This window comes from Buteo buteo, chromosome 5 (genome assembly GCF_964188355.1).
Source record: "Buteo buteo chromosome 5, bButBut1.hap1.1, whole genome shotgun sequence".
NCBI lineage: Eukaryota > Metazoa > Chordata > Aves > Accipitriformes > Accipitridae > Buteo > Buteo buteo.
The window spans coordinates 15,698,258-15,725,155 of NC_134175.1; the positions used below are offsets into that span (position 1 = coordinate 15,698,258).

Genomic DNA, 26,898 nt, shown 5'->3' on the forward strand with positions numbered 1-26,898 from the left:
CCAGTGCCATCATGTGGTGAAACGTGGTTAACACAAGGGGTATCCGAAGCAGAAAAGGCGGCCAACACACAGCCAATAAGACAGCAAGGAGTTCTTCCAAGCTCGTAAACCACGAAGGGAAAGCTCAAGTCAGCAAGAGCTGGAACTGAAATACAGCCCAGCGCTTTAATTTACCGCTATCTTTCCTACTTAGTTTTATATGGTCATTTTTCTTGGAGAAAGAAGATTTATATTTTAAAATGTCTGGAATTATAGATGTTTGAAAGAGCAGTACAAAAGCAACACATACTGTGTGATCACAGCAAGGCAGAAAAGCTTAAAAATCAATTGGCCAGGCAGGAAAAAAATGCAGTGTATTTGACCCTCAGGTGTTGTATGTCAGGACAAGTCCTGTGTTTGAAGGCTAACTCTGTCTTTAGGTATGAGTGCAGCCTGCTGTTATTCATTGTAGTTTAGCTGCATTCCCAGCCTTAGCCTCCAGGATACAGTGAAGATTTTCCAAAATAAACCAGAAATTCCATAATCCCTAAGAACAGACAAGATGCCTAAGCACTCAAAGAAGTTCTTTTACTAAAAAGAGTGGTCTCAGAAATTTCCCCTGTACAAGTGAGGCAGTGAACTGGGTTTTACAACAACACTGCTTACTCCAAGCACTGAAGTAAACTTCTCAGCATTGACTGCATCTGTGCTCAGGGCTTACCACAGGTTCCCCAGCAGAAGAATCCCCAGAAGGACCGCTGTATCCTAGGACAAGGCTTTTGGCTTTTCTTACCTGTTCATTTCCTTCAGGATCTTCTCCATGTTCACAATGTTGCGCATCTTATACAGAAACCATTTGTCAATGGCTGTGAGTTTGTGAATGACATCCACGGGGACTTTGCTATCCAAGGCCTGCCAAAAATGACAGCACCAAAAAGCCCATTTAATACATGCTTTCCTAATACACATTTAGTCTACAAATTGGTAGCAGCAACTATATAGTATAAAGACATAAAAGTACTGTAGACTATGCTGGATAAATCACAGGTTAATCTACCCCTGGATCCTGTCTCCCACAGCAACAGAAAATGTGCCCCTCAAGCAGTGTGGGGAGGCACCAGCCACTTCTGCACATGCTTTGCTATCAAAAACTGGTTTCTGTTTTGAGCAAGAAAGAGATAATTTGCTTTTCACAGAGCCAGCAGCCAACCTTTAATGGCAACAAGGCTTGGCAGCCACGGAGTATGTGCCTTAACTACCTACAGCAAGGCATATTCAGCCTGCAGTGCCGACTCCTCCACCTGCACCCCTCACCACTCAAGTTGCCTAAATCTCAGAGCCACTGCCAATCTCCTGGCTGCAAATGTTAAACAGCAAGGTCCAGCTTCTCAATTGTGGAGGAACTTTTTGCTTTGGAGCATAAATTTGGTTTACCCTTGACATACAAGGTTGACTCAAAATATATGGCCTTGAAATACCCCTGAAATAAAGGTAAGTCCAGTACTGGGTGATACACTGCTGCTACAGCATAATTCAGGCTTCTGTGTCTGTATTCCCAAGTTGATGGCAAGATCATTCACATTCCCCTGCATTATTTTGCTGGAGCTATATTTTATTTTTATCAAGCTATTTGCAGCCATGGGGTAAAAAGGAACCCCACACTTATTTCTCAAATGACAGTCTTTTACAGGACACTGCAGTATTCAAAAAAACTCAGAGGAATATGCTAGAGAGCTCCCCAATATGATTGTATTGGGAACCAGTTGTACCTGGATACATTGCAGTTGTACCTTCTATGACTGATATTTCTTGGGACTCACAAGTTGTGTACAGTTACAACTCTCCTGATAAAACAACTGTAATCAATGATAATACCAGCGCAATATCAGCTGAAGTAATTAGGTTCATTAATTTGTTACCATGCTTTACTGTTTTCTTGCAGGGCAGCATCCCTGGAAAAAAGCCAGAGCAATGCCAATGAAGAAAACTCCAGCATTAATCCAGGAATGGCTTTGGCCCACTCCACACTGTCATTATTCCTCTGAGTTATCAAGCTGCGCACACATCGTTGTACTGTCACCACATGCTTCAGCACTGTGGCATGGAGACTTTACACCAGCAGAGAGAAATGCACAGATCACTTCAGTGCTGCAACTCCAAGAAGGCACCACCTGACAAGGACAAGGGATGGGTCACAGCTCTCTCACCAAACACTGCAAAATACTGACACCACCTTCTACCTTTTCTAAAGGATTTCCAGGCAGCTTGCCTGGGTCTCCCTCAAAATTATTCTCTTGTCTTGAGAGGTAATAAGCTGCTGACAGGAATATCCTGCTTGCTCACAAGCACTGGTTAAAATCTGTAGTGCACATTTTGCTCCTTTAGAGTAACCAGTCACTTACACACCAAACCTTCAGCTAGCGCTTGGCACCCAACAGCCACTGCTCTTCCAAATGCCTGCAAAGAGAAGCCTGGGGCCAACACAGCAGTCCCTGAGCACTGGTAATAACAAGGCTGGGCTTGTCACACATTTCTGGGCACAACAGTGGTATGAGGCAACTAGTAAGGAGTCCCTCCCATCCTGATTTCTTAGTGCTTGCAGGGTGAGGTCACACTGCCATATTAGTGGGATGTGAGCAGGTCTTTCTTCTGCCCAACTGTTTTCCCAAACCACATGCAGACTTGCATGTCTTGTCCCTGAGCCACACATACACACAACTGTAGCAAGACCGCTTACACTTACTCTGGGTCAGACACTTCATTTAGAAGTCCTAGGGATCTTCAAGGGAAACTGAAAAAAACAAACGCCTTTCTCCTCCTTAATCAGAAGAGGGGCAGAGAAAATAAATCATCTTCATCCCTGTAGGATGTCTGGAGACTGGGAGAGAAGAATGAGTTTGCAGAAAGTTCTTGCTCCCAAATCGGCACACTACCGGGGCAAATCATGCTTCCAGGCAGAAAAATCGCTGTAGGATTTGATCAGGAGCCCTGGACAGCACTCTGATTTACTCTATTCAAACCTACATGGAGTACAGCCTAAACACACTGTGGAAGACAGGGGAGGGAGCCGCAGCAGGACAGCATGACTTTAGAGCCTTGCTCACCTTCAAGAGTGTCCCATCCAGTAGACATTGGCTCCACACCGGGAAGCCAAGCTGTTTATAGGACTGCCTTCACACCATGAGTCAAGGAGTAAACCTGGTCTCCAGGCCAAAGAACAGAGAGCAGATCAGCTGCCCATACTGTCTCTAGGGCTGGCAGCTTTGTTCCTTCAGTCCCATCCCTGCTTCTCATCAAAGGAACTATTCCACTGCCTGTAGACAGGAGCACAAGTGCAAACTAACACATCTGTAGTGTGGACAACTAGGAGACCAGGGCCCTGGTGTGAAACAGAGCATGGATCAAATCCACAGCATAAGTATTCTGAGGCCAGTTGTATGCAATCTTAAGAGGACCCAGAAAAGATCTGATACAAACGGCGCCGCCCTGGTCAGGCAGTTACATCCTCTCAGCACTTGGCCACTCTTGGCCAAGGAACAAGTCTCCTCTATTTCAGCCTCTCTCCTAGTGCCTTCTTTTAGATTACAAAGTCTCATTGCAAGAGCTCTGAATGGTAGCTGAACTCCTTTCCTTTTCACCTGAACAGTTACTGTTTTCATCAAACAACAGACAAAGGAGAGAGAAAAATTAAAAAACCTTGGAGAGCTGACTTAGTGGGGCTTAGAGGGGAGGAGAAGACTTGCAACAAAGCTCCATCCTGTTCCAAAGCTGATGGCTAACTGGGGCTAATGTCAGCAAGCAAGAAAGGGATTTCCAGGCAGGCAGCCCCAGCTACACCTCTTACTGATATTGCTTGCCTCAGTTATTAACAGGGATGAATTAGTGCACTGTGTCAGGCATCTTGCTTTTTTCCACAGCTGCCAGTGAAAATGCCACCACCTTGGAACACCCAGACTGTTCAGTGGGACCCAAACTTACCTTCATCTCCCTAGATCTCCTGTGTTAAAATGGGGCTAAGATTAACCTTTCATAAAAGCACTCTGAGCCACTCAGAGAGACAAGAAGCAAGATTTTTCTCTCAGTCACAAGAAAAAGCTATAATAAAGACAAAAGGCAGAGCTGCTGAAGGATGTTCTGCACTTATGAAGACATGCATTTCCACAGCTTGAAAAGCGAGAGTCAACAGCTGGACAAGCCACACATTTTATAGAACACCTTATGCTTTTCGATCAGGCCATTGATAAGAGGAACAGCTATGTGAAAACCTTTTTACAAATACAGCTCAACCTCACCTCCCCACACTTATATGGAGGATTTAATGAGATGTTGTCTACACATGAGCACAAAGGGCTTAAAGACTCCACCACAAAAAGTCAGGGGCACAAAAAAATAGTAATGCGGCATTCCCTGCCAGGAAGGCTTGCAATCTTAAAAAAATAACAACAGGTAAGTATGAGCTATAAAGGACAGCTGTCCCCTCCTCTTCATAGAGGGTATGGACAGAGGGACAAATTAACTGCAGCAAAAACGAAGTGTGAAATTGCACCTACCTTCTAAAGTAACTAACCCTACATTTGCCCCTGTTGCCGCACAGGCAAACACTGGGGAGTTGAAAGAAATAATTTCACACCCTAGCTCCTCTTACAATAACAGCCCCTGTTACCTAGCCACCCTGTAAGATGAAGTGATATGCCTCGTGTGACAGGATAGGGGTTAAAAGAATGCTAAGGGAAGTTGACCCTTTTTTTTCAAAGAACTGGGAATTTCCTGCATGCTAAATTTAACATAGTTTTAATTTTTTTAAGTTTCAAGCCCATACCACTGAAACAAAGTGCAAAAAGTGTTCTTAGAAACTGCAGCTTGCTATTACTTATCAATCTGTTTAAGTTCTCAAAAGGATCTTCATTTTTCCTTCCTCCTTTCCTATAAATTAATGGTAATCTGCAGAACTGGCCAACTTTGACTGACACATTAGCCAATACTTAGTAAACAATTATGTTATAGGAACAAGCAAAGAAAAGTGATCCAGGTCTTCACCAACACTCAGCTACAAACAGAAGTGCCAGGACACAGGAATGCACCTACTGCTGAATACAATGACAATTGGCTAAGATTGTACTAACGGCCAAACACATTACCTGAATATAGAAGATGCAGGAAAAATTAAAGTCATATACCCACGCAGGTATTACATTCTGCAGAGGAAATTACATGCAATAGTCAATATATGTACTGCAACAACAAGGATCCTACAAAAGGTGGTCCCAGTGTGCTTGACAGAGGGAAGTAAGGAGGTTAAGAATGCTCAACCTCTGTCACCTCACTTGAAATCTGGTAGTTGTAATTCAACAGCTGGCGTCAAGAGCTTTCTATCTTTTGTTACCTTGGCTATTGCATATATCCGCGTGCTGGATGGCTCAGAGAGTTCCTTCTGGAGATCTACAATATCTGGCCAGGCTTTATTCATAGGAAGATGTGAAGTGAAGCCATCTACAGAGGGGTGACACATTCTCAGGGCCTTTTGGAAGCTCTCTTCAAAAGTGCGTCCAATAGCCATGACCTGTAACAGACAACATTTTCATCTTAGGTATGTTCAGCTGCTGTCCCACTATCCCCTGAATAACAATGAAGATAAAACCTTTGTTTAAACTACCAAGATAGACATACAGAAAGATTACAACCTTCGGAACTACTCCCTAAGATAGTCCTGCTGGCTTTAAGACAGGTACAGCTAACTGCGCCTTGGGAGTCCACTTCTAGGCCTCACTTTGCCAATATTATCAACAGGGAGTTTCAGACAAGTGACCTTTCTGCTTTTTTGTCTCCCTATCTGCAAAATACAGGAAGCTGCTGCTCTCCTCTATAAACTGCTTTGAAGCACTTTAGTAGAGGGAAGCATTATGCAGCAGCATGGGTGTAGTAATATAAAAGGATATTTCTGTTTAACAATCTGTTAGAGATAGAAACTCACAGTGGGAATTTTAAGGTTCAGAAGAGATCTGCTCCTCTTCTTTTAAATTACATTTAATAGCGACTCTCCTCTGTGAGGGCTCTCTTAAAGGATTACACTTCCTTGGCATAGCAGCACTGGGGTTTCCCTCCTTCAATCTTGACATCACATCTAATAACAAGCCTTTCTCATTGGAAACCTGTGAGGTCAGATTTCTACATTTTTTATTTCCCAGTGCAGTGAAGCCCTAACAGCATAAAATACACAATCGTGGAAAATGTCAAAAGAAAAAATAACTTTGTTTTCTCTTTTCTCACAGCTCCAGGCCCACTGCCCAGCACAACAGAGCTCAAGAAAAATGAGGCCAGGCCACACTGTTTAATTAATAAAAATGCTGTAAATGCTGCAATCTGGCTTCAAGTTCAGGCCTAGGAAGATGACTGTGCCATACATAATAGAGACAAGAGGCAAGAAGCTCTTTGCTTCAGAGACACCCTCTCCTACTCACAGGTCCTTGACACTAAACTTTTTGCTGCAAACTGCGTCTTAACCATCTTCATCCCTGCTTCAGTTCACTCACCAGCAGTCATAGACCTGCACAGTTTCAGCATTGATTCTTCCTATATCTCCTCCTTTCCTTTACACAGCATCCTGCCTTAAGAAGGACAGTGGGTTCATGCAGTTCTGCTTTTGTGGTATATGACCACTGAAAGGACTCGATACTTCCTCCCACAAATGTTTATGGCCAGAAAGTGTTTACAGCTGATGGTGCACAAGGCAACTACATTTAGGATCCCCAGCTCTACAGAAGAGCCCAAAAACCCCTAAGCAGAGAGAGTTAATATCAGTAAGCATCAACTCACTAAAAAAAAAAACCAAAACCATCTCATTGCCATTGAAAGTCAAAACTGCCACTGGAAAAATCAAGTTTTAATTACTCCTTCTAGTTGTGATGAAGGCTTGTCTTTTGAGCAAGGTAAAATTGATCTTAGGAAAGTCTCATGTGTCAAAATAATTTAATCAAATAGCTACTAGAAAAACATTACAAAAAAGGCAGCTCCAAAAACACAATTAATTATTTTGCTTTGGTAGCTGATATGTAATTAACTAATTAGGCGGGTAAATTACCCATTTCTGTCCCCTTAAAACATGGTCTGAAAATGCTGTTAGTGTCCCCGACACCTTTTAAAACCAGGGTTTAAGTGTCACACTGTCATGTTCCAGATATAATAGATTTAATCACTAGGAGAAGTCAAAACTATAGAGGAAGATTACAGGTTGTATTGGGATTTCAAGAGCAGAAATAGGCTGAGATTTGGCTTACGGTTTTAACAGAGCGATAACTGTGGGAACAACTGAGAGCTGTGCCTCATCGGCATCATTGACAATCTTAACAGACTACAACTCTTGAAGTTATACTCTCATTACCCATCTCTACAGAACCCCAAACAAAAAAAAAACTGAGAGTCCTGTAGTGAGTGATAAGGACAAAGTCAACCTCAGGTGATCCAAAGTGGTTTCTTCCCTTAGGAGTCAAACCATTTATGAATCCACACTGTGATATCCAAGATTACACAGTCCTAACTAATTTCAATTAACTATGGTACTGGATAAAAATAATTTGAGCTGAATAAATATCTTCAGAAGCCATTAGGTCCCTGAAGATAGATTCTAACAGTATCCAAGAAAGAAAAATTACTTTCCCAAGTGGTGGAATGGAAGGGAAGGAGATGGTCTTGCACTCACCTCTCCCACGCTCTTCATGCAGCTTCCAATGCAATTGGACATATGCTGAAAACGGTCCAAATCCCAGCGGGGTATCTTCGTAACAACATAATCCAGGCTGGGCTCAAAGCAGGCAGAGGTTTTTCCTGTCACCACGTTCTTGATTTCTGGCAAGGGTATCCCCAAGGCAATTTTGGCAGCAATGAATGCTAGTGGGTATCTGCCACAGAGGAGAAGTAGAGAATAGTAGAGTGGGAAGTACTTTGCTTTTGCTAATTCCAGGAGTGGATCAAATTAAACAGATGTGAAGTAATTTTCCCTCCTCAACATAGTGGAAGGTTACCATGCTCAAGCATAACAGGGCCTGTCCACATTATTTACCTACCTAGATCTGGAGCTTGCTTTATTATATGCAAAGCCACCATTTTCAGTATGTCACACCCACAGTGACACCACATACATAACAATCAAACACCCACTGTCCAACATTATGTCTTACTGCCAGTGTGCTATAGCACTTCAACAACAAGAGTTGTTGAGAACTGCAAATCAGAAATTAATTTGTGACAACAGCATCTGCAAAGTGCAATTAAGCAGCCAATTTTTAAACAGCCTGCTCTGACCATCCTTATCTTGATTAGTTTATGATTAGCCAACAAAGCAAAGGCAGCTTAGCAATACCATTTACATCAATCTGACAGACAGCTCACTAATAACTGTGTCCTCGAGATGATTTGCAGCCAACATTATAGGTACAGTATTAGGCTCCCCACACACACCTCCTGGGACTTTTTCCATTTGTAAGTATCAGCATCAGCAGGCTGGTATGGACCTGGAGGGCTCACTAACCCCTTCCTCCATTTCCCAGCAGAACTGACTCTCCAAGGATCAATCCTAGTAGATGCTGACAAGAACTGTTCTTAGAAGCTTCCCTTGCAGAAATCTGTGCCTTACCGAACAGACCACTCCAGACTTCTCCTTAACAGTCAATTTCTTTCTTGCTGGCCACAAATTAGGCCTGCAACTCCTTGTCTTAACTGAATGGAGAGCAGATGCAGGAACTTTTCTTCCTTGCAGCTGTTGCTTATATTTTTAAATAGTACACTGATCAAAGACCTTTATCATAATTTTTTCTTTTCAGTCTTCTCCCCTCATTTTTTGTTTATTCGTTTGTTTGTTCTGTAGTTTTGTTTTTTAAAATAATCTTACCCTGTCGCCTTGGAGGCTAAAGCTGAACTTCTCGACAGCCTGGCATTAACTTCAATGATGTAGTACTCCAGGGAAGTTGGATGCAGAGCAAACTGGATATTACACTCTCCCACAATACCCAAATGTCGGACAACTTTGATGGCACGATCCCTCAGCATCTGAAATTCCTCATTAGTGAGTGTCTGGATTGGAGCCACTACAACAGAATCTCCTGTTCGTCACAAAGTAGCAGAGAAGGAAAATGAGAAGCAGCTCAGTGGCAGTGAATTCTAGCCACAAAGGTTACTTTCTTTGCTAAACCATTGCTAATAATGAAGTTATCACAGACATTTAAACCTGTGGCTCCGCAGTTGATGAAAAGCACAGAGAGTTAGAAGCCCAGAGTTGGAGAGGCCAGGCAAATCTTACAGAAAACGGAATCATATGGGTAGGTTTAGCCTAATAATAGGCTAGCCTATTATTTCACTACCTAGCTGGCTGTGTCCAAGTACAGAAGAGTATTTCTAGAGCCCACTTCATCAATCACAAAACAATGTCAATAACAGCAAGCACAAGGGCACTACATAAAAAAGTTAACAAGCCATTTCCAGTGAGCCACCCTGTGCCCAAGCCTACCTGTGTGGACTCCCATAGCATCAATGTTTTCCATATTGCAGACAGCAATACAGTTATCAGCAGCATCTCTCACAACTTCGTACTCTATCTCCTTCCAGCCAACAACTGACTTTTCCACCAGAATTTGGTTAGTCATTGCAAATGCCTTGGAGTATATTACGGAAAATGAACAGAAAAAAGAAAACCTTTTTAGAATATATACCTTATTTAAGATTTCTGTGGCTTATCTCCAGACATCCCAGACCAACATGAAAAATTGAAAGATGAAGTGAAGTTCATAGCACCAATGACAAGCACTTTATATTTGTCCTTTAAAAAAAATTGCATTAGCTTTATTTGAAAGGTACAGAAAATATTTATGTGATAGAAGAAAGGCAGGGCATGTGAGCTTGCAATGGCATATAAATAACAAATAGGAATATAAAAAAAAAATAAGGTTTCACTCATGCAACAGACATATACATCTGTTTGTGTATGTGGGCATCCCCATGGACTTCAATAAGAAAACTCTGCAGAAAGCTAAATGACTAAGTGATGGGCATGGTGGGTGCCACCAAACACTATGTATAATTACATAGTATACGATATGTATAATAAATAGCACTAATAATGCTACTTATCGTTGGCTAACTAACCAGAAGCAAGAGTCATGATTTAGCCTTAAGCTAATCTTGAAAGCACTCAGCAAAAGAGATAAAAATATGAAAAATGTAGTTTGCTGGTAAATGAGCATGATGTAAGTAAATAAATGGCCTCAATATTAGCAGATAAAAAACATTCATCAATTCTGGCTTAAAATCCTAGAAAGTAATGCACACATTATCACTCCTTTAGCAAAGCTTCTTGTTGTAATGCTGCCTATGAATCAGTCTTCAGTCTCGTCTACTCTATAGTTAGCTCAAGCTAACTATATTCCAATGCCTCCCTTAGCTCAGTAGCCAAACTTGCACCTCCAAAAATTTGAGGAATATTGCTTCACACATAACCTAAACAGGAACTGAATTTGTGATGTAGCAGGAACCAACCACACTTGTAAAACAATCTACCCTGGTCTTGTGTTACTGTCTATTGTCTTCTCTCACTCAAAATGAGGAGACTCAGGAGACATGAACTCAAGGGCAGATAACTTGAACTAGCTGAATTATACACAATTCAGAGAGTAGCATCTGAAAAATCCAGTTCACAGAATTACTACAATGATGCTTGTAACTGAAAGGAATGGAGTTTATGCTGGGCTGTGGAAATGATCCAAAGCTGAGCTAATTCAACAAAATCCAAATTGGTTTTCAGTGTAAATTTTGAAATATTGATACTAAACTGGGAGATACAGTTGAGACTTTTGAGGGACATGAGGCTTTGGAGTGGGATCTAGATTGATTGGAGCATTGGGCTATGGTTAATGGGATAAAATTTAACAAGTCAAAGTGCTGGATTCTGCATCTAGAACAGAGTAATGTAAGGCACAAGCATAAGTTGGGAGACAAGTGGCTGGAGAGCAGTCCTGCAGAAAGGGATCTGGGGTGATGGTCGACAGCAAGCTCAATGTGAGTCAGCAGTGTGTGGTCTATGAGCCAAGAGGGCAAACCGCATCCTGGGGTGCATCAAGCACAGCATAACCAGCTAGTCAAACAAGGTGTGCATTTCTGGGCCCCACAATTTAAGAAGGATATAAGGTCCATGATTGTATCCAGAGGAGGCAAAAAAAAACTGCTGAAAGAGTTGGAAGGAATGTCCTATGAGGAGTGGCTAAGGAGTTCGGGCTTGTCTTGCGTGGAGTAAAGGAGGATGAGGGCAACCTCATTGCGCTCTGCATCGTCCTGAGGAGAAGAAGTGGAGAGGGAGGTGCTGGCGCGTGGAAATGGTTCAAAGCTGCATCAGGGGAGGTTTACACTGGACATTAGGAGCATTTCTTTACTGAAAGGGTGGTCAAACACTGGAACACGGTTCCTAGAGAGCTGGTCGAATTAACATTTACTCAGAAAGTAAAACAGACTCAGACTTCTGGTACAAAAAAAGGGGAAGTTTCAGGAACACGAAATTTACTGAAAATATGAACTGCCTCTCCTAAAATCTTACAGATAACACAATGTTTATAAAGAGCAGCTGTTTTACAGATTCCAAAGAAAAGTGAAGAAGTTCAAAACCACTTTAAAAAAAAACCAAGAAATGCTGATAGAAACCGGGTTTTCCTACTGAAAAATTTTTTGATATAAACCTTTCAAGATTGCACTCCCAGAGGTTTTGGGTTAATTTCTGCTTTCTCTAAACACAGAAGTGTTTCCAACCTCAGCCATCGATCCATAAGGTGGGGGTTACTGCCTCCCTGCCTCCTTCTGCAATCTGTCAGTCCTGTCCACTGAGTCTCTCTGCAGCTGACAATGCCTTAGCAGATGTTCGTTCAGCACTAAGTACACTAGACCAAAGTCTGTTTGCATGACAGTAGTGTGCAGAACTACACAAATGTCATTTTCACATACAGTTCTTACTGGCATCAGCATTATTTCTTTTTGCAGATAAATGAAAGATTAAGAGGTTCAACAAATCAAGAAAAGACAAAACCATGAATTTTAGACACTAAATCATAGAGATGTATTTCATTAAATTCTGCATTTTCGAAGGAAAAAAGCATTTGTTTTCCCCGATTATCTCTTTATTTTTCACAGCAAATTTATAAAAAAAATCCCAGATTTCCTACAGAAAAAGAGCTGTCTCTTGATTCTTTACATGGGCTTTTGACCTAGGAAAAATACTCTCTTTAGACACAGCAGAGGCCCAAGCCTCCCAGCTCTTCTGTCCCTGATACTACATTATCACTCAGCATTTTGAATGTTTCGTCTTCCCTGACATCTTTCATGTGCCATTTACTCCTGAAAGAAGGTGAATATAGTCCACTGTGTTTCTTTTCAGGCCAAAATACATGCTAAAATTATGACTTGTTTCTCATTAATTTAACAAATCTGTCATTTAACGATTTTCATTACCCAGGTCAGCAGGAATTATGAAAAGAGGGCATTAGAAGGATAACATTTTACAGATAAGATGAAAGGCAGGTTATGTACAATTCCAGTGTCTGTGACTTTTAGAAGAATATCTAAGAAAATCAGATGTTCAGTTGTATTCCCAGAACTTGCAATTGCAGACGTACCTTTGTACCAAGGTCCAGCAAACTTTCCTTATCAGGACATATGGCTGACCCCAGCCCACCAAGTGCATAAGCAGAACGTATCATGACTGGGTAGCTAATCTTTTCAGCTGCCTTCAAAGCATCTTCAATCTTAAAGGAGAGAGGAATACATTTCAGAGATATGATAACAACTAAGATTAATAAAATTTTGATGTTTGGTTACATGGTTAACTGGAAATCCCATCAGTAAGACTCTAAGTTGCCTGAAAATAAAATGAAAATAAAACTTGGCTTTGTAACACTGCTTTTTTTTAGGAAAAAAGAGCAGAAAAGTGGAACATAGACGCGAAGAGATGACTTCTATTATTTGTGGACTTCATTTCTGACTTTCCACAGACAACATCCTTATTTTTGTCTGTCTTCAGAGAGTTTAGCATCAAATAAGCCATCCAACAGACATCTTTGTTTAAGACCTGTTGATGTCCTCCAAACTCAAACAGGCCTTCCCCGTGAACCATTTTTTCATTTTCATACTCAGGTCCTCAAGAATGATTTCTTTACCGATGATTTTGAGGACTTACTAACATGTTATGTATTTTCATGCTGCAGCACAGAAGTTACCCCAACCTAATTTAATTTTCTTGACAATGGGTAAATTAGCTTAGACTTTCCAAGTGCTTAATTGCATTTTCACTTATATTAAATCGTGGTGAACCAGCATCAATCACAGTGGAGTGCTACTGAAAGCGTACAAACTACAGTATCCACAGTTGTATTGTTTCACTCAACAAAACTAGAAAAATTCTTTTTATTAGCTCAAGTGGTCTACAGTAATAGTAATCACATCTTCAGAATAATCTGATTTACCGATTCCACTGCAAAGCTAGGAGCAATCTTTTCATTTAGTTCAGTCAGTTTATCAGAAAAAAGCTTTCTATCTTCTGTAGCCATGATGGATTCAACTGATGTACCTAGGACCTTCACACCATACTCCTGCAGGACTCCTTTCTTGAAGAGTTCCACTCCTGCAGAGTAAACAAAGCCGCAGTTTTGAGGACTGATGGTAGCCGAAGTAAAAAGTATTCAAAACATAATCTGACTAGCTGGCAACTTCTCTGGCCTCATCAACAGCTAATTTCATTATTCTTTGTCAGTATTAGAACTCAGAACCACAACATGAAAGGTTCTGTCCTCAAATCTATTAAACATGGAATATTATTAAAGTTACTACTTAGTCATCATCTGCAACACAAAACAAAGCAGTGCTGTTGGATACTGTTGCAAAAAGCTAAATTTTCCATTTGATCTCTTCCTCAGGGTGGTCTGGATATCCCCAATCTAACTATGATAACTAAGACTTAAGCTGAAGAGCAGGCTATATGAATTACTTTTAAGTATCAAAACCAGCAATTACATTCTATGTTCACACCTTAGCAGTTACTGACTTCCCATAGACAGTATAGCTACTTGTACCCCGTAGTAACCTGGGCAATATATCTGGCTCATGGATTTTGCATGTCTGCACAAATAAAGCCCACTGAACACTTCTTAAAAACCATGAGTTTGCCTGCAAGGCAAGGCTCCTGTATCGTACTCACCACAATTGAGAGCAGTCTGGCCACCCATGCCCAGAATTAATCCATCGGGACGCTGTTCCTTGATGACCTCTATGACAAACTGTGGAGTGATGGGTAGGAAGTAGACAGCATCAGCCTTCTTCAAGCCAGTCTCATTGGTCTGCACTGAAGCAATATTGGGATTCATGAGGACAATTTTCACATTTTCTTCCTGAAAAATGAAAATCTGCATTAAAACTAGGCATATGTGGAAAACGAGCTAACACCAGCAGCAAGGAGAGAAGGGGGTTCAAGAGCCTATTTACCAACAGCAGAATTTAAAAAGCCTGGTATCCCGTAAGGGCTTTCTGCTATCTTGTACCAGACTGAGCTAATGCCAATTCTTTGCTTTCATGCCTCTGCCTGTCTGTGAATCTTGTGGGAATGAAGATTCCTGCCTGATTCAGAAATTTGCTTTATATTGTTTAACACGTTTAGGAGTTACATAGGGGAGACGGGAACAAACTCCAGCATAGACATGTCAGTCTTCTCTTGGAAGTCAGACTAAAAGTGACAAAGCAAAAAAAAATTTAATCAAAAATCCAATGTTTTCTTGAGAAGCAGTAGTTCTTTCATCATGGCTATCCAGATAATTCTCAGATTTTTGTACAGACTAGTAACAGTAAAAGAATACTTTTTTGCTTTGACTTTCCATAAAGATACTTTAATTTTCCTGATGTTATCCCTTCAAGAAAATCTTGTCCCATAACTTTTGTATTTGATATTACACATACTAAAAGACAAACTCTGCTTCTATATGCAAGACAAAGCTGAGCCAAAACTTCACACTGGTTTTCCTCTATCATGGATGAGCACTTGAAATAAAGCAATAATAATGTTTATCAGACAGAAATTCACTACAGTTTGCTCATTAAATGAAATGTCTGAGTCAGAGCTGGGAAGATCAACTCTCCTCACTCTTGAGATACTACTGCGTAATGAGGAAAACAACCAGGCTTAGCAAAGCTAATAATGATGAGACCAGAATGTGGCCAAGTTTAAAAAAAACTCGATGTTAACCACAAGCAGATAAAGAACAATATATCACTGCTTTGTTGAAAAGGTGGACTGGGAAGTGTAAAGTCTGTGGCCTCATTTTAACCTATTCTAATCTCCATCATGGTCTTCTAAGGTAACAAATCACAAACAAACCATTTGCAAACAATGCTAATTATAGATTGAAAATACATTTTTAAGACAAAGATATCCTATATGGAAGCACAGAGGTTAAGAAAAAATGACAAATCTGGTGATCCTACAAAAAACAGTAAAAAGAAATAGGAAGAAAACTTGTAGACTAAGTCAGCCATGCCTCAAGCTGGGACAAGTATAGAAATTGCCTTAATTCACAATAAGCATGAAAATGCCATAGAGTATTTCTGTGTTTGTTTAAAATTTGTGACTGCTTGACTGATTGTTTTGGGGGAACAAATATATAGCTCCCCTGGAGCGGTGGGATTCTCAGTCAGAGCTATGATTGCTCAGTTCAGATGTTGCATAACATTTCTTCTCCGTCATTTAATAATTTAAGGTACTGCCTTAAAGACTGGCTGTAATCCCCATGAAAAGTTGGATTTTTTTACTGAAACACACTTTCCTTAAAAATGTGTGGAACAGAGAAGGGAAACGAGACACACTCCTTATGGAAAAATGGATTTAAACAAATGACACCAAACTAGTGTGTTTTCATGGTGGTCCTTAGAGAAAATGGTAGATCTCAGACCAAAACTCTTTTCTAATAAATGTCTTCAGAAATTCATAGCTATAATTCTGTTGTAATGAATAGGGGAGGGAGAGGCATATCACTCTCTAATAAGCTGGAGTATCTGTACATATTAGGTCTTAATTTCCTAGTCATCTGGGGTTAACTCACATTACTCAACCGACAAATTCACAAACAAAAAAATGGCTAAATTGCTCTACAGTCATTTATTCTCACCAGCTTCCATGGCCCAGTGATACCACAGTTGGATGATCTATTAGATGTGAGAAGGGAAAATAAATTATATGAAGTTAGTATTTTCAGGGTGTCTGCTCACCTTCATGGCTTTCACAGCCTGGGATCCAGAGTAATCAAATTCCCCTGCCTGACCAATCGACAGACCGCCAGATCCTAGAATAAGAACTTTGGAGACCTAGAAGTGTCAAAGAGCATAAAAAAAATTCAGTCTTATCACAGTGGCTGGTGAAATTAACGGAGACCATGCAGCACTGAATAGTCTAAAATTACATAAGGTAAGTTCTATAAAGAGAAGAAAAGCCACCTCCAAAAGCACTGCAGTTTTAATTCTAAGAGAATTTCTCCTAGACTTCTCCCATCTATCTCTGGTTAGAGAAGCACGTGATTTATGCATTGTGCATACATTAAGTGTGGTAATTGTATCATGTGCTTATTAGACAACCATGTCACACTTTGGCTGTCCACAAAGTCCAGCTGCCTTCCAAGACAGCAAAAATGTATGAAATTGATTTCACACTAGGAATTTCATACTTACTTGCTATGCAACAGAGCATCAACATTCCGCTGCTGGCACAAAATGTCATGGCCAGATTATCACAGGGCACCTCATGTACTGCTATGAGAGTACCTTTCTTGGGACAGTTACATAGAAAAATGCGTGAAACATCAGGTCTTAATACCTTCTCAAAGATAAGGGAGTTGTTAACGCACAAGAGATGCCTGATGACTGTGAGATAGGCAGCTGACAAGCCTTTTGTAAGAGAACCTTCCTTTGACTTCCGTGGTTAGCTTTTGTGCCATGGGTTCCTAGCTTCACAGACAGGCATGAATAACAAGTATCTGTACACTGACCTCCATTCTGGAAGCTGTCACTCCAGCCTTGGGCAGGACAAAAGATATGGCAGTGCCTTTCCCTCTCTTAACCAGTGAAATAAATGAATCAAAGAGGAACTAGGAAAAATAAATACATGTACTTAATAGCCAAACTGTAACTAAATACAAAGAAAAGAAGAAAAAAAAACCCAAGCCATTTGTAAGCTCTGTGCTGCTGCCTTCAGAAGGTATATTTACACTATCATCAGAGGTGAGGGGATCATCTGAAATTTATTTAAAAACAGACATAGCTGACAAAGCTGCATTCAAGAAAGTGAGGACATCTCAGGAAGAAAACACATTTGAATGACATCTGTATGCTCTGCTTGTATGTGGCTGCAATGTAACAAAGGAACATGCGTTAAAAGCTAAAATACAGAGGAGTATACGCTTAACTAGCTCAAGGGAACAATCTGGAATGAAGCCTGCTACAAAGCTGGTATCTGAACAGGTATATCTCATCATGAGTTGTGCTAAATCAGCATTGTCCTTCCAGAGGCGATCCCAGAGCAGCTGTGAGAAAAGTTTTTCTCTAAGCAGGGCAGCATGACCACTGCTGGGACACAGGCAGCTACACACAGAGGGACAGGCTTCCCACCTGACCGCACACTTGCGGAGCTTCTGTCCACACAGCCCCTGGCTGCTGGGAATTACCTATGGTATGGATGGGTCCTGCAACGCCTATCAGCATAGGCAGTCAAACCCATCCCAGCAGTGGGAGTGCAAGACTTGGAAAAGACACACAGCTGACTGGTTTTTTGAGCTCTCTGAGATTGACTTGTCACTCAGATTGCTGTGAAACTTCTTGATATTAAGAGATTTACTTGCAGGTTTAATCATCATCAAATTAAAATTAAAATAAGCACTTCTATATATTTCCCTCTCAAGAAATGCCAAATAGTTTTTTATGTTCAGACATACTTCCTCTGCCTTCCACATACCCTGTTGCTGCTTAGTCATACTCTGTGAATACAGAACCAGTTGTCACAGAACTTGTGAGAAGTCAGAGGGGATTAAAATTTGATTTCTCTTAGGAGAATCAGAGTGAAGAAGTGTGATTCTGTTTCCATAACTCTACAGTAATTATAATATTTGAAAGTGGAAATAAAATGCATTAGAATGTTAATGATTTTATTACAAAGCATCTGTCTCATTTTTTCTATTAAGATAAAATTCTTTTCCTATTGCAATCATCCCAGGTACAAGACATTTCAGCCTGATCCTGCAAACTCTTAAGCACTTCAGTAATTTCCAACACACAGATAATCCCACCAGGACTCAAAGCATACACATCACATCAATAGAATCATTGATCCAAAATACACAGAAGTGAATAGACGCCTTGCTGCTGATTGTAGTCAGCTGCAGATAAAGCTAAGAAGACACAAGCCTAGGTGTGACTGGACCCTCTGTCAAGACCCCAATATTTCCAAAACCAAGATTTAGGACCATCACCAACATAAAGATTTGTCACTGTAGCTGATACATATCTGCAACCCCCCCGGCCACCGGAAAGCAAGACCAGATCAGCCCTTATACAATACCTCTGTGTCCTTTGGCCCAGGATTTGCATCTGGGTAAAATTGTGCTGTGAAAATCGGTCTGGTCTCGTGCATAATTCCCTGCAGGAATAAAAATGATTGTCCTAGACTACTCTTTGCAAGCAAGAGAAAAGAAAGCCACAGCTAATACTTGTAAGCACTGAAGGCCAAAGGACTGGCGTGTTTCTACGGGCTGCCAAATTGACACCCATTTCATTTCTAGTCTTCAAACAATGTCTTATCTGAGGATTGCTTTAGCCCCTTGCTCTTCTGCTAACACTCCAGTGCCTCTATAACTCACTGAGTTTTGTGTGGACAAGAACCTACAACAGCAAACACTACTAAGCACGGTAATCCTGGACCAGACAGAGAAGAAAAACATACATGGCAATAAAAGATCACCTTGAACAAGGCTGTTATGGAAAGGAATGGTTTTCTCCATCCTGATCTTGTTGGTTCTGTCACAGGAGAAATGGATTTAGGTAACGCTCTTGATTTCTACAACTCGCTTGAAATCCTGACACATGGCCTTGCACATGATTTCTCCTTTGTGTTGTTTTCAGGGCGTATGATGAAGTGTGACCACTGCTCTGGACAAACAGTAGCATGAAGGGCTCCAAGTTTGGAGATAATACTTGTAATTTTAGTCGGAGCCAGGAAAAAGAGACTTCTCATTTGAATGGCCTGATAGCACCAAGCAGCATGGTTCACTGAGAGGCTATCCTGTAGCTGTCATTGCTCATGGCCCCAATTCCAGGTGGAGGTAGAGCAGTCCCTTAAGAGGAAATCCAGGCAAAAATAGTTCTGATACAACCTGCTTCCATTCGAATGGACAAAAGAGTCCCAACAGCTTGTGTAGAGCAACAGTGCCATCCAGAGCTGTAATATAAGAAGCTGGGATAGGAGAGGGATGACAGAGGAGCTGCTGACTACAACTGATCTATTATGGTATGAGTTTCTGCCCTCAAAGTGAAGAATGCCACCAATCTGTCACATTTTCCCTGAATGCTCAGGTTACTTGTACATACAAATATCTTTTAACAATATTCACTTCATGGCTTGTCAGTATTTGGAAACCCTCTGTTGGTCCTGTCCAGCTGTGATGGGCCAGGTCAGTCACAAGAAATTTTTTCTTTTTCAAACAGAGGAATGCAACACACTGTACATGAGAGCCTATCCAACCCTGTTCCTTTTTGTGTATCCTATGCTGAAACAACATTGCGCCTTGTCCATTGCCATCTATGAAGGTTTAGGAGACTGATGCTGCTTTGGGGCTCAGAGAAATGGTCGTGCTTTTATGTCGAGAAGACACTTGCCCAACTTTATCACCTGCTTTATGCTAAAGCATCATCACACTAATCTCCAGTCTTCAGCTAAAGCAAACATGAAACGCTTGAGGCAGAAAAGGTTCAGGTTTTTTTTATCACAGCTAAAAACAAAGTAAATGTCAAACATTGAAGCCAAACAGCTGTAAGTTTTTTGTATTAATATCCTGATTGGCAAAATTTTTCTCTATTTCGACAAGTCTCTAAGGATAAAGAAAAGAGCAACTAACAAGCAAAACTTGTTCTAAAACCTTCAAGGCTGCTCAGTCTGGCGGAGGAGAGGCATATTCCTATGGGAGAGCTTGTTTTTGAAAATACCTCCGTTCAATGATTTTCCGATAAATAACAAGACTTCACTGACTTGCACAACACTGGGCCTAATGGAGATTTAAAATGGGCAATTACAAAGCCTGAGCTATGTCTCGAAGTCTGTCTGACTTCTTCAAAACTGAGAAATGGGATGTTTTCCTTCCTATGCTTTTCTCTGTTCAGCTGTGAAACTCCAGGGTCCAGGCATTTTTAATTTTTTTCTGCGTGGATGTCAATTGACATCAGATGTCTACCATAGATCCTGTAATTTGTTGTGTAGAGGCAACTGCGTCTCCTCTTAATGACTGTAGTTGTTGGAATTGTATTTACAATAACAGACTAAATTAGACTGCAATAATTTTCCTTTGCTGGGTAACATAGAACCAACTGAACAAAACTGTGACACAGGCTAACACAACGGCTGCACAAGCCCTAGGACAATGGTAATTGAGTGAGCACCACTACTAAGGAAATCATAGAAGTTAATAAGGCAGCTTTTCAAGGGAAATCGTAAGGTCACTGATGCTATCCTAGTATGGAGAACAGGGTAAATGCCTCACGCCCGCCTTCTGGCCTGTAAAGGAGGGACCTTAAAATATATGATCAAATCATTGAGTTTAGCCCTGATGATAACTAATTTTAATCTGACAGAAAGCTTCCAGCAGGTGAAATAAAACGAGAAGAGTCTTTGTTCAGTAGAGGCGGCTATGTGCAGGTATCTGGAGAGCATGAGCTCACCTCATTCGTTTGATCGTTGGCATTCACAAAGAGAGGTTTCCAGCCAGGTGGGAGGGTAGAGCTGTCGATGGCATAACCATGGTTCTGAGCAGTGATGACAGCCTGTCCATTCACTGTATTCAGGACAGGCTGATTCTGTCCTCTGAAAGAGAAAGGATCAGAGAACAGATGATGGAAGTGCCAGATGTGTTCGAAAGCCACAATTAGAAGAGTTGGTAACTGTGGGGCTATACACAGTTCGACACTAGCTGTTCAACACTGTCAGCCAATCGCAAAATGATAAATCCTTCAGTTTGATGGGATCAATTCCATCAAATAATATCAAAACACCCTCGAAAAAATAATGCATGACATGGCAGTGTAAATTACAGGCAAGGAAAATGGCTGGAATTAATAAGTAATGTCACTGACACGCTAGCTCCCATCAAGGCAGTTCAGAAGCAAACCACTTTTGCTCGATGGACTTTGGCAATGCAGAGCTGGTCTACCTGGGCCCTGGAACGCAGAAGAGCTGCCGCACCTGTTCGCCATCTGCATCTTGTAGGAAGTAGCTCCAGCTGCTATTCCAGTGATCAGGTTCCCCATGCTAATTCCAAACAAAGGCTCTGGGCGATTGCTCTCCAGGACCTAAAAATGAAAAGGTTTTTCAGAGATCTCTGTTCAGCTGAGAGTTTGCCAGTTCCCTCACAGCAGCCACACAGACTTAGGAAAAAGCTGAATGCAAGTGTGGCAACGGCTACAAAGGAAAGTTTAGTGCTTCAGGGGGAACCTGAGAGCACAAGTTGATATCTTGGTCTACTCTAGGGAAATAAGCAATGACACTCTGCATTACATCCATTTAATGTGCAACATTATTTCAAATAGGAGCACTATGATGTCAGGGCTATTCTTTCATAAGGTCACAGAGCTCCCAAAGGAGCACAGGATACTTTAAGGCTTAAGGTAATCATGTTTACCACATACTGTTCACGAAGATCTGTATAGCTTTATTGTAACTGCTGTCTGGAGACAACTCCCAGTGGATCAAGATGAGCAATATCCCAGGCAGTTGATATGACTGAATGACTTTTGGTCCATAACATCTTAGTACAACAAAGTGTTTAGATTTCAGGCACTCGAAAAAAGGCAAATATACAAGAATAAGCAGTCTATGGCTATTACGCTGTACCTTTCTGACATTGTGAATCACCTCCTGGGCCTTCATGGGATCCCCTGGACCTCCAGAAATTATGAGCCCGTCATACTCCATCCTGGTGAAATCATAGTCCCATGGAACTAAATGCACTTCTGCACCTCGCTAGGAAAAACAAAGGAACAAGAAATGAGAGGAGAAGGGGAAGAAATGAATTTGTGCCAGGAGATTGGTCCCATGCGCTCATGTCCCAGAGGCTGAGTTCGGATTTCAATCATCCCTTTGCCAGGGAAAATATTGAGGCTCCTCTCCACTATGTGATCAGACTATTTTCACAGAATTTTTGTCTAAAATTCACTAATGAGATCAAACTTTACAAATGGAATGCAAAATAAGTGTGTACGCAGACATTTAAAATATAGTCACTTCTACGTGGTGCATTCTCCTGTCATTCATCACCCTCCTTGAAAATTGCAACTCCCCCCTTTTTCTTTTTACAGTATTGCATTGACCTTCCTTGGTTGTTCTTCACAGAAGTTGTGCCTTGTCTTTTTAAATCTTACTTCCTATGAATTCTTCTCATGGCTGATAGACTGCTGCATAGGTCCTCTCCCTTACCCCTTCAATATAGTGTACCAAGTTCAGAAAACACCGCCTCATCCATAAAAATAATCCTAAAAATTTTGCCTCATTTTAGGAGGACAACTGCTACTAGAATAGATGTGCCCAGGTGGAAGTAAGGCTAGTGAGTATAGTCGAGGCTCTTACCAAAGCAAACCAAGAGATGAAAGACAGAAAGCACTGACCTACCTTTACTAGCAGACGGATAACGTTGTGCTTCAACCCACAGTCGACAGCTACAACTTTAATTGGATTCCCTCTGCCATAAACTTTAAGTTCCTATAAAAAGTAAGACCATGCTGTAAGTGACAAATCATCCCCTGTCCCCAAAACAACAGAATACCTTTTCACCAACATAGAGCAACTGCTACTTAAGAATCAATTTACATGGAAATCTCCAGAAGTACTGCAGACATTACCATTTCCGTCATTTTTCTGTGACAGTAAAAGTTATAATGCTCTTTTATTTACTGTTGATTACAGCAGTAACAGCAATTCCTAAGAAATCACTTGTTTCCATACGTACTGACAAGATCTTTTTCCTGTGTTTCACCTGATTAGTCGTGAAGCAGAAAGTATACTGTTCTCACAGATTATTGCAGCCCAAGAGAGATTTTTTCAGCTGAAGTCATCGTGGTGATGCCAGTGGAGCAAGGCTACTTCACACTAGCTACAGATCGATCACATTAAACACTATCCTGGCATAGTACAGCTGAAGATATCGTATGAGTGACATCTAGTTCATCAGAGCAGCACAGAGCAGGCCAAGAACATCACTGAGCATGACCTATGTTCATTTGGACCTGAGAGTTTTACATACCAGAAAACACTTTTCTTCCAGCTGCTCTTCCTTAACGCATTCCACTAAGTAAATTGTCACCAGTTATAAATCTGGGCTGTTATACTTTGTACACTCACTTATCTACAGAGCACAACCAGCATGGAAGACGGAGATATCAAACCACTGTATGTTATATGGGCTTTTACACTGCAACATGCAGACATATTGACAGGCAGCTGTAGCACAGCTGTATGGACAGCTTCTTTCTGAAGATTGCTGAATTATTTTACTTCTTATATGACAGCAGGTAGCACCAGGCTGGGATGTTATTAATAAGAACGTAAGGCAGCCTTCTTCCTTCTGAAAACGAACTATGTGCATAACTTCAGTTATTCTGAGCTTCTGAAATTGATGAGTACTTTATCAAAAGTGGCTTTTCTCTTTTTCTTCACACCACTAAAAATTTTTTTAAACTATCTCACTTCCTTTTAATTAGCTTGCTTAGCAATCAGATTTCACATATGGGACTCTTTAGAAAAGATGCTAAAAAAATCTTAAAAAGGAGGATTACGACCAGCCAGAAGGAAAGGCACCCTCTCTACGTGGAAGTCAAGATGAAGTTTATTAGCAGAATATTACAACTCCTCCCTCTCTGTTACCCTAACTCAGTTCTTATTTGACCTTTTACCTTCTCAAAGATTGAGATGAAGAAGTTTTTTTTTAGGATGCAAGAGCAGTCCTACATGAGGACAGCTCTGATCATCATCAGGAGTGACTTACTGCCATATCAGGAGCACGGCGGAAGAGATGGGGTGCAAGAAGCGACCTCCCTTCACTGCAAGGCTTCATGAACCACCACTGGTCCCTAATCCACCTTTGAGAACATAACTCAGGACAGAGCCAGTAGTGGTACCACCGCTGTTGTCAGGCCTACTGTGTAATGCTGAGAAGATTTTTGTTTTGTCAGAACATATCTTTTTGTTCACATAACTTAATCAGATGGCAAAGTACCCCACAATTCCTTCGTGAGATTACACATGGATCTTGTTAGGTCACTCAAGGCTTCAGATATGAAGCTATGGCTGATATCAAATTCCATAATTTTTTCAGTCACTAATACACCAGTGGATTCTACTTCCACAGTGCATGGTGGAACTGTATCAGTGCACTGGAATTGTATTGTCTTCTACTTGCTGTTCTTCAGGCTTCTGGGAGGTGGTTTTCAAAAAATCTCAAGATTTAGGTGTTCAGTTCTCACAGAAACTAACTTAGTGTCATGTGTCAGATTTCCTTAAAAAAACCTCAATCTTCCTTTTTAAATGGGATTTTGAACCCCTCAGTGCAAAAATATCTTCAAAGTTTCTCCTTGGCTGTTCTAGTGGAGGGAGATAGTTGCTGGACAAAACTGAGGTACTTTAATCACTTCAGTCTCAAGACTCTGCGATTTGTTAAAACATGTTCTTCAGAAGCAAGACTTACTTTAGGTGCTGCTGTCTTCCGAACCCGGCCCTCACTTCTCACACTTACTATTCCTCTGTACTGCAGAGCACTGACGTCTGCATCTGGCTGACAGTATAGCTACAAAGAAACGATACTTTGGAACTGGCTCGGGGAACTGTTACAATATATTCCTTCTAAAGTCAGAGGATTTCCCTCATTGGTTTACTGCACAGCCTATTAAAAAACCCGTCCCAGTTTGAAAGAATGATGTGGGAGAGTTGCGAGCCAGCAGTGAGGGAGTAGAAACTCCTGACAGCAATAGTGCTGAGACCAAAAAGGTACGTGGCACTTGATCTGTGGCTAAAAGTGACATTTAGTTCCAAGTGGTTGTTCTGGTTTAACCCTAGCCAGCAAATAAGTACCACGCAGCTGCAGTCGCTAGGTCCCCCGCCCTGTGGAATGGGGGAAATAATAATAAAAATAATAAAAAAGTAAAACTCATGGCTTGAGATAAAGAGAGTTTAATACGACAGAAAAGGAAGAAAATAATAATGAAAGTAATAAATATTGTAGAATATGCAAAACAAGTGATGCACAATGCCATTGCTCACCACTCGCCGACCAAAGCCCAGTTAGTTCCTGAGCAACAATCCCTCAAGGCCAACTCCCCCATTTTTATATACTGGGCATGATATCACATAGAATGGAATACTAGCATCTAAAGAAGGCGGGGACAAAAATAATACTTAAAAAAATCAATCATTTCTAATGTAAAATTGATAAGCAGAGTCCTGATCTTACGGTATCCTCATTTACATGAAAATAGTTGTTCAGCAACAGCTAGATTATCATGACCAGTAATTACCAACATTGAACAGCTTATTTCTTTTTCAGCTTTGTTTATGATGTTGCTTTTCAAGCTTACAAAAATGAAGTTATAAATGTAACGAGGCCATCAAAGCTCCTTTTATCTTATTGTATCTCCCTTATAGAAGCTATTTTACAGTAATTCTGTCTTAGTAATTGCAGCGTTTAGCATCAGCAACCTTACCTATTTCTGATTTCTTGCTCAAAATGGCTCCACCTGGATCTTGCACTCAGAGACCACAACCTCATTAAGCAATCACCACCCTGCTGTGTAGCAACAAGGCCCAGACTCAAAATACAGTGGAGGCATTGGCATGAGTTGGTGAGAGTTCCAAAGGTCAGATGTTCAAGGCGGCCTATGTATCCCAATGGTATCCCAGGTAAACAGCTACTACTGTAAATACAAGGCTGGATGGAGACTGATCTTCAAATTCCCACGTGCTCACCGAGCAGTCTGCTCAGGACTGCTTCTCAGTCATGCCACTAACACAGCAGTTTGTGTGCAGAACAGTACACAAACATCTATTTGCAGAGCTGTTCTAGAGCCTCACTGATCTTGGAGACCAAAACAGTCTAGTAAGCGTGGAATTTGTAAAACGGCTCATACACTCCATTTTTCACTTCAGTCAATAGGATTAAGCATGCAAGGCACTCTTTATCTCACAATTAAATCCACAAAGTGTCTATGATTTAAAACTTTATCTCTTGCTTTGGTAAAAGAATAGTTACTGATTTTAGTATGGGCCTGGTTTGCTATGTCCTCATAATTTATAATGTTATTCTCAGCATGTGGTTGAACATAGTTTGCATGCCCAGCTAACAGAATACAAACTTAACTGCTGTTCTGTACATATCTATAGATAAAGCAGCTAATACCATTAAAATTTGATCCAGGGGATTCCTAACTTGGTACCTTTTGGATATGTAGAAATATCTTCTGGAATCACCTCAATAAAATTATACCTGAACACAGAATATTGAATGTTATTGTGAGCTTTCCTGAAATTTTTTGAGGAAAGCTACCATTCTTTTTATTAATTCTGTTTGTGTTTGAAAGTGTCCACCATATACCATGTCTAACTGTATCCACAAT

General features: G+C 40.9%; 1 protein-coding gene across 5 annotated transcripts in view; it reads right to left on the reverse strand.

The window, feature by feature from the left end:
• The window catches only part of CPS1 (carbamoyl-phosphate synthase 1), a 126,971-nt gene that overhangs the window by 57,236 nt on the left and 42,837 nt on the right, over positions 1-26,898 (reverse strand). For 3 of the 5 annotated variants that reach the window (XM_075027927.1, XM_075027925.1, XM_075027924.1), the window contains 15 exons: positions 22,907-22,996; positions 22,133-22,261; positions 21,485-21,591; positions 20,965-21,106; positions 18,596-18,673; positions 17,031-17,129; positions 16,258-16,353; positions 14,201-14,390; positions 13,470-13,627; positions 12,624-12,752; positions 9,479-9,623; positions 8,864-9,074; positions 7,676-7,874; positions 5,363-5,539; positions 773-891 (listed from right to left, as the gene is read on the reverse strand). In XM_075027927.1, the coding sequence (XP_074884028.1) occupies positions 773-891; positions 5,363-5,539; positions 7,676-7,874; positions 8,864-9,074; positions 9,479-9,623; positions 12,624-12,752; positions 13,470-13,627; positions 14,201-14,390; positions 16,258-16,353; positions 17,031-17,129; positions 18,596-18,673; positions 20,965-21,106; positions 21,485-21,591; positions 22,133-22,261; positions 22,907-22,996 (2,069 nt within the window). The remainder of the gene's footprint in view (positions 1-772; positions 892-5,362; positions 5,540-7,675; positions 7,875-8,863; positions 9,075-9,478; positions 9,624-12,623; positions 12,753-13,469; positions 13,628-14,200; positions 14,391-16,257; positions 16,354-17,030; positions 17,130-18,595; positions 18,674-20,964; positions 21,107-21,484; positions 21,592-22,132; positions 22,262-22,906; positions 22,997-26,898) is intronic. The other 2 variants (XM_075027926.1, XM_075027928.1) reach the window with 2 other exon arrangements.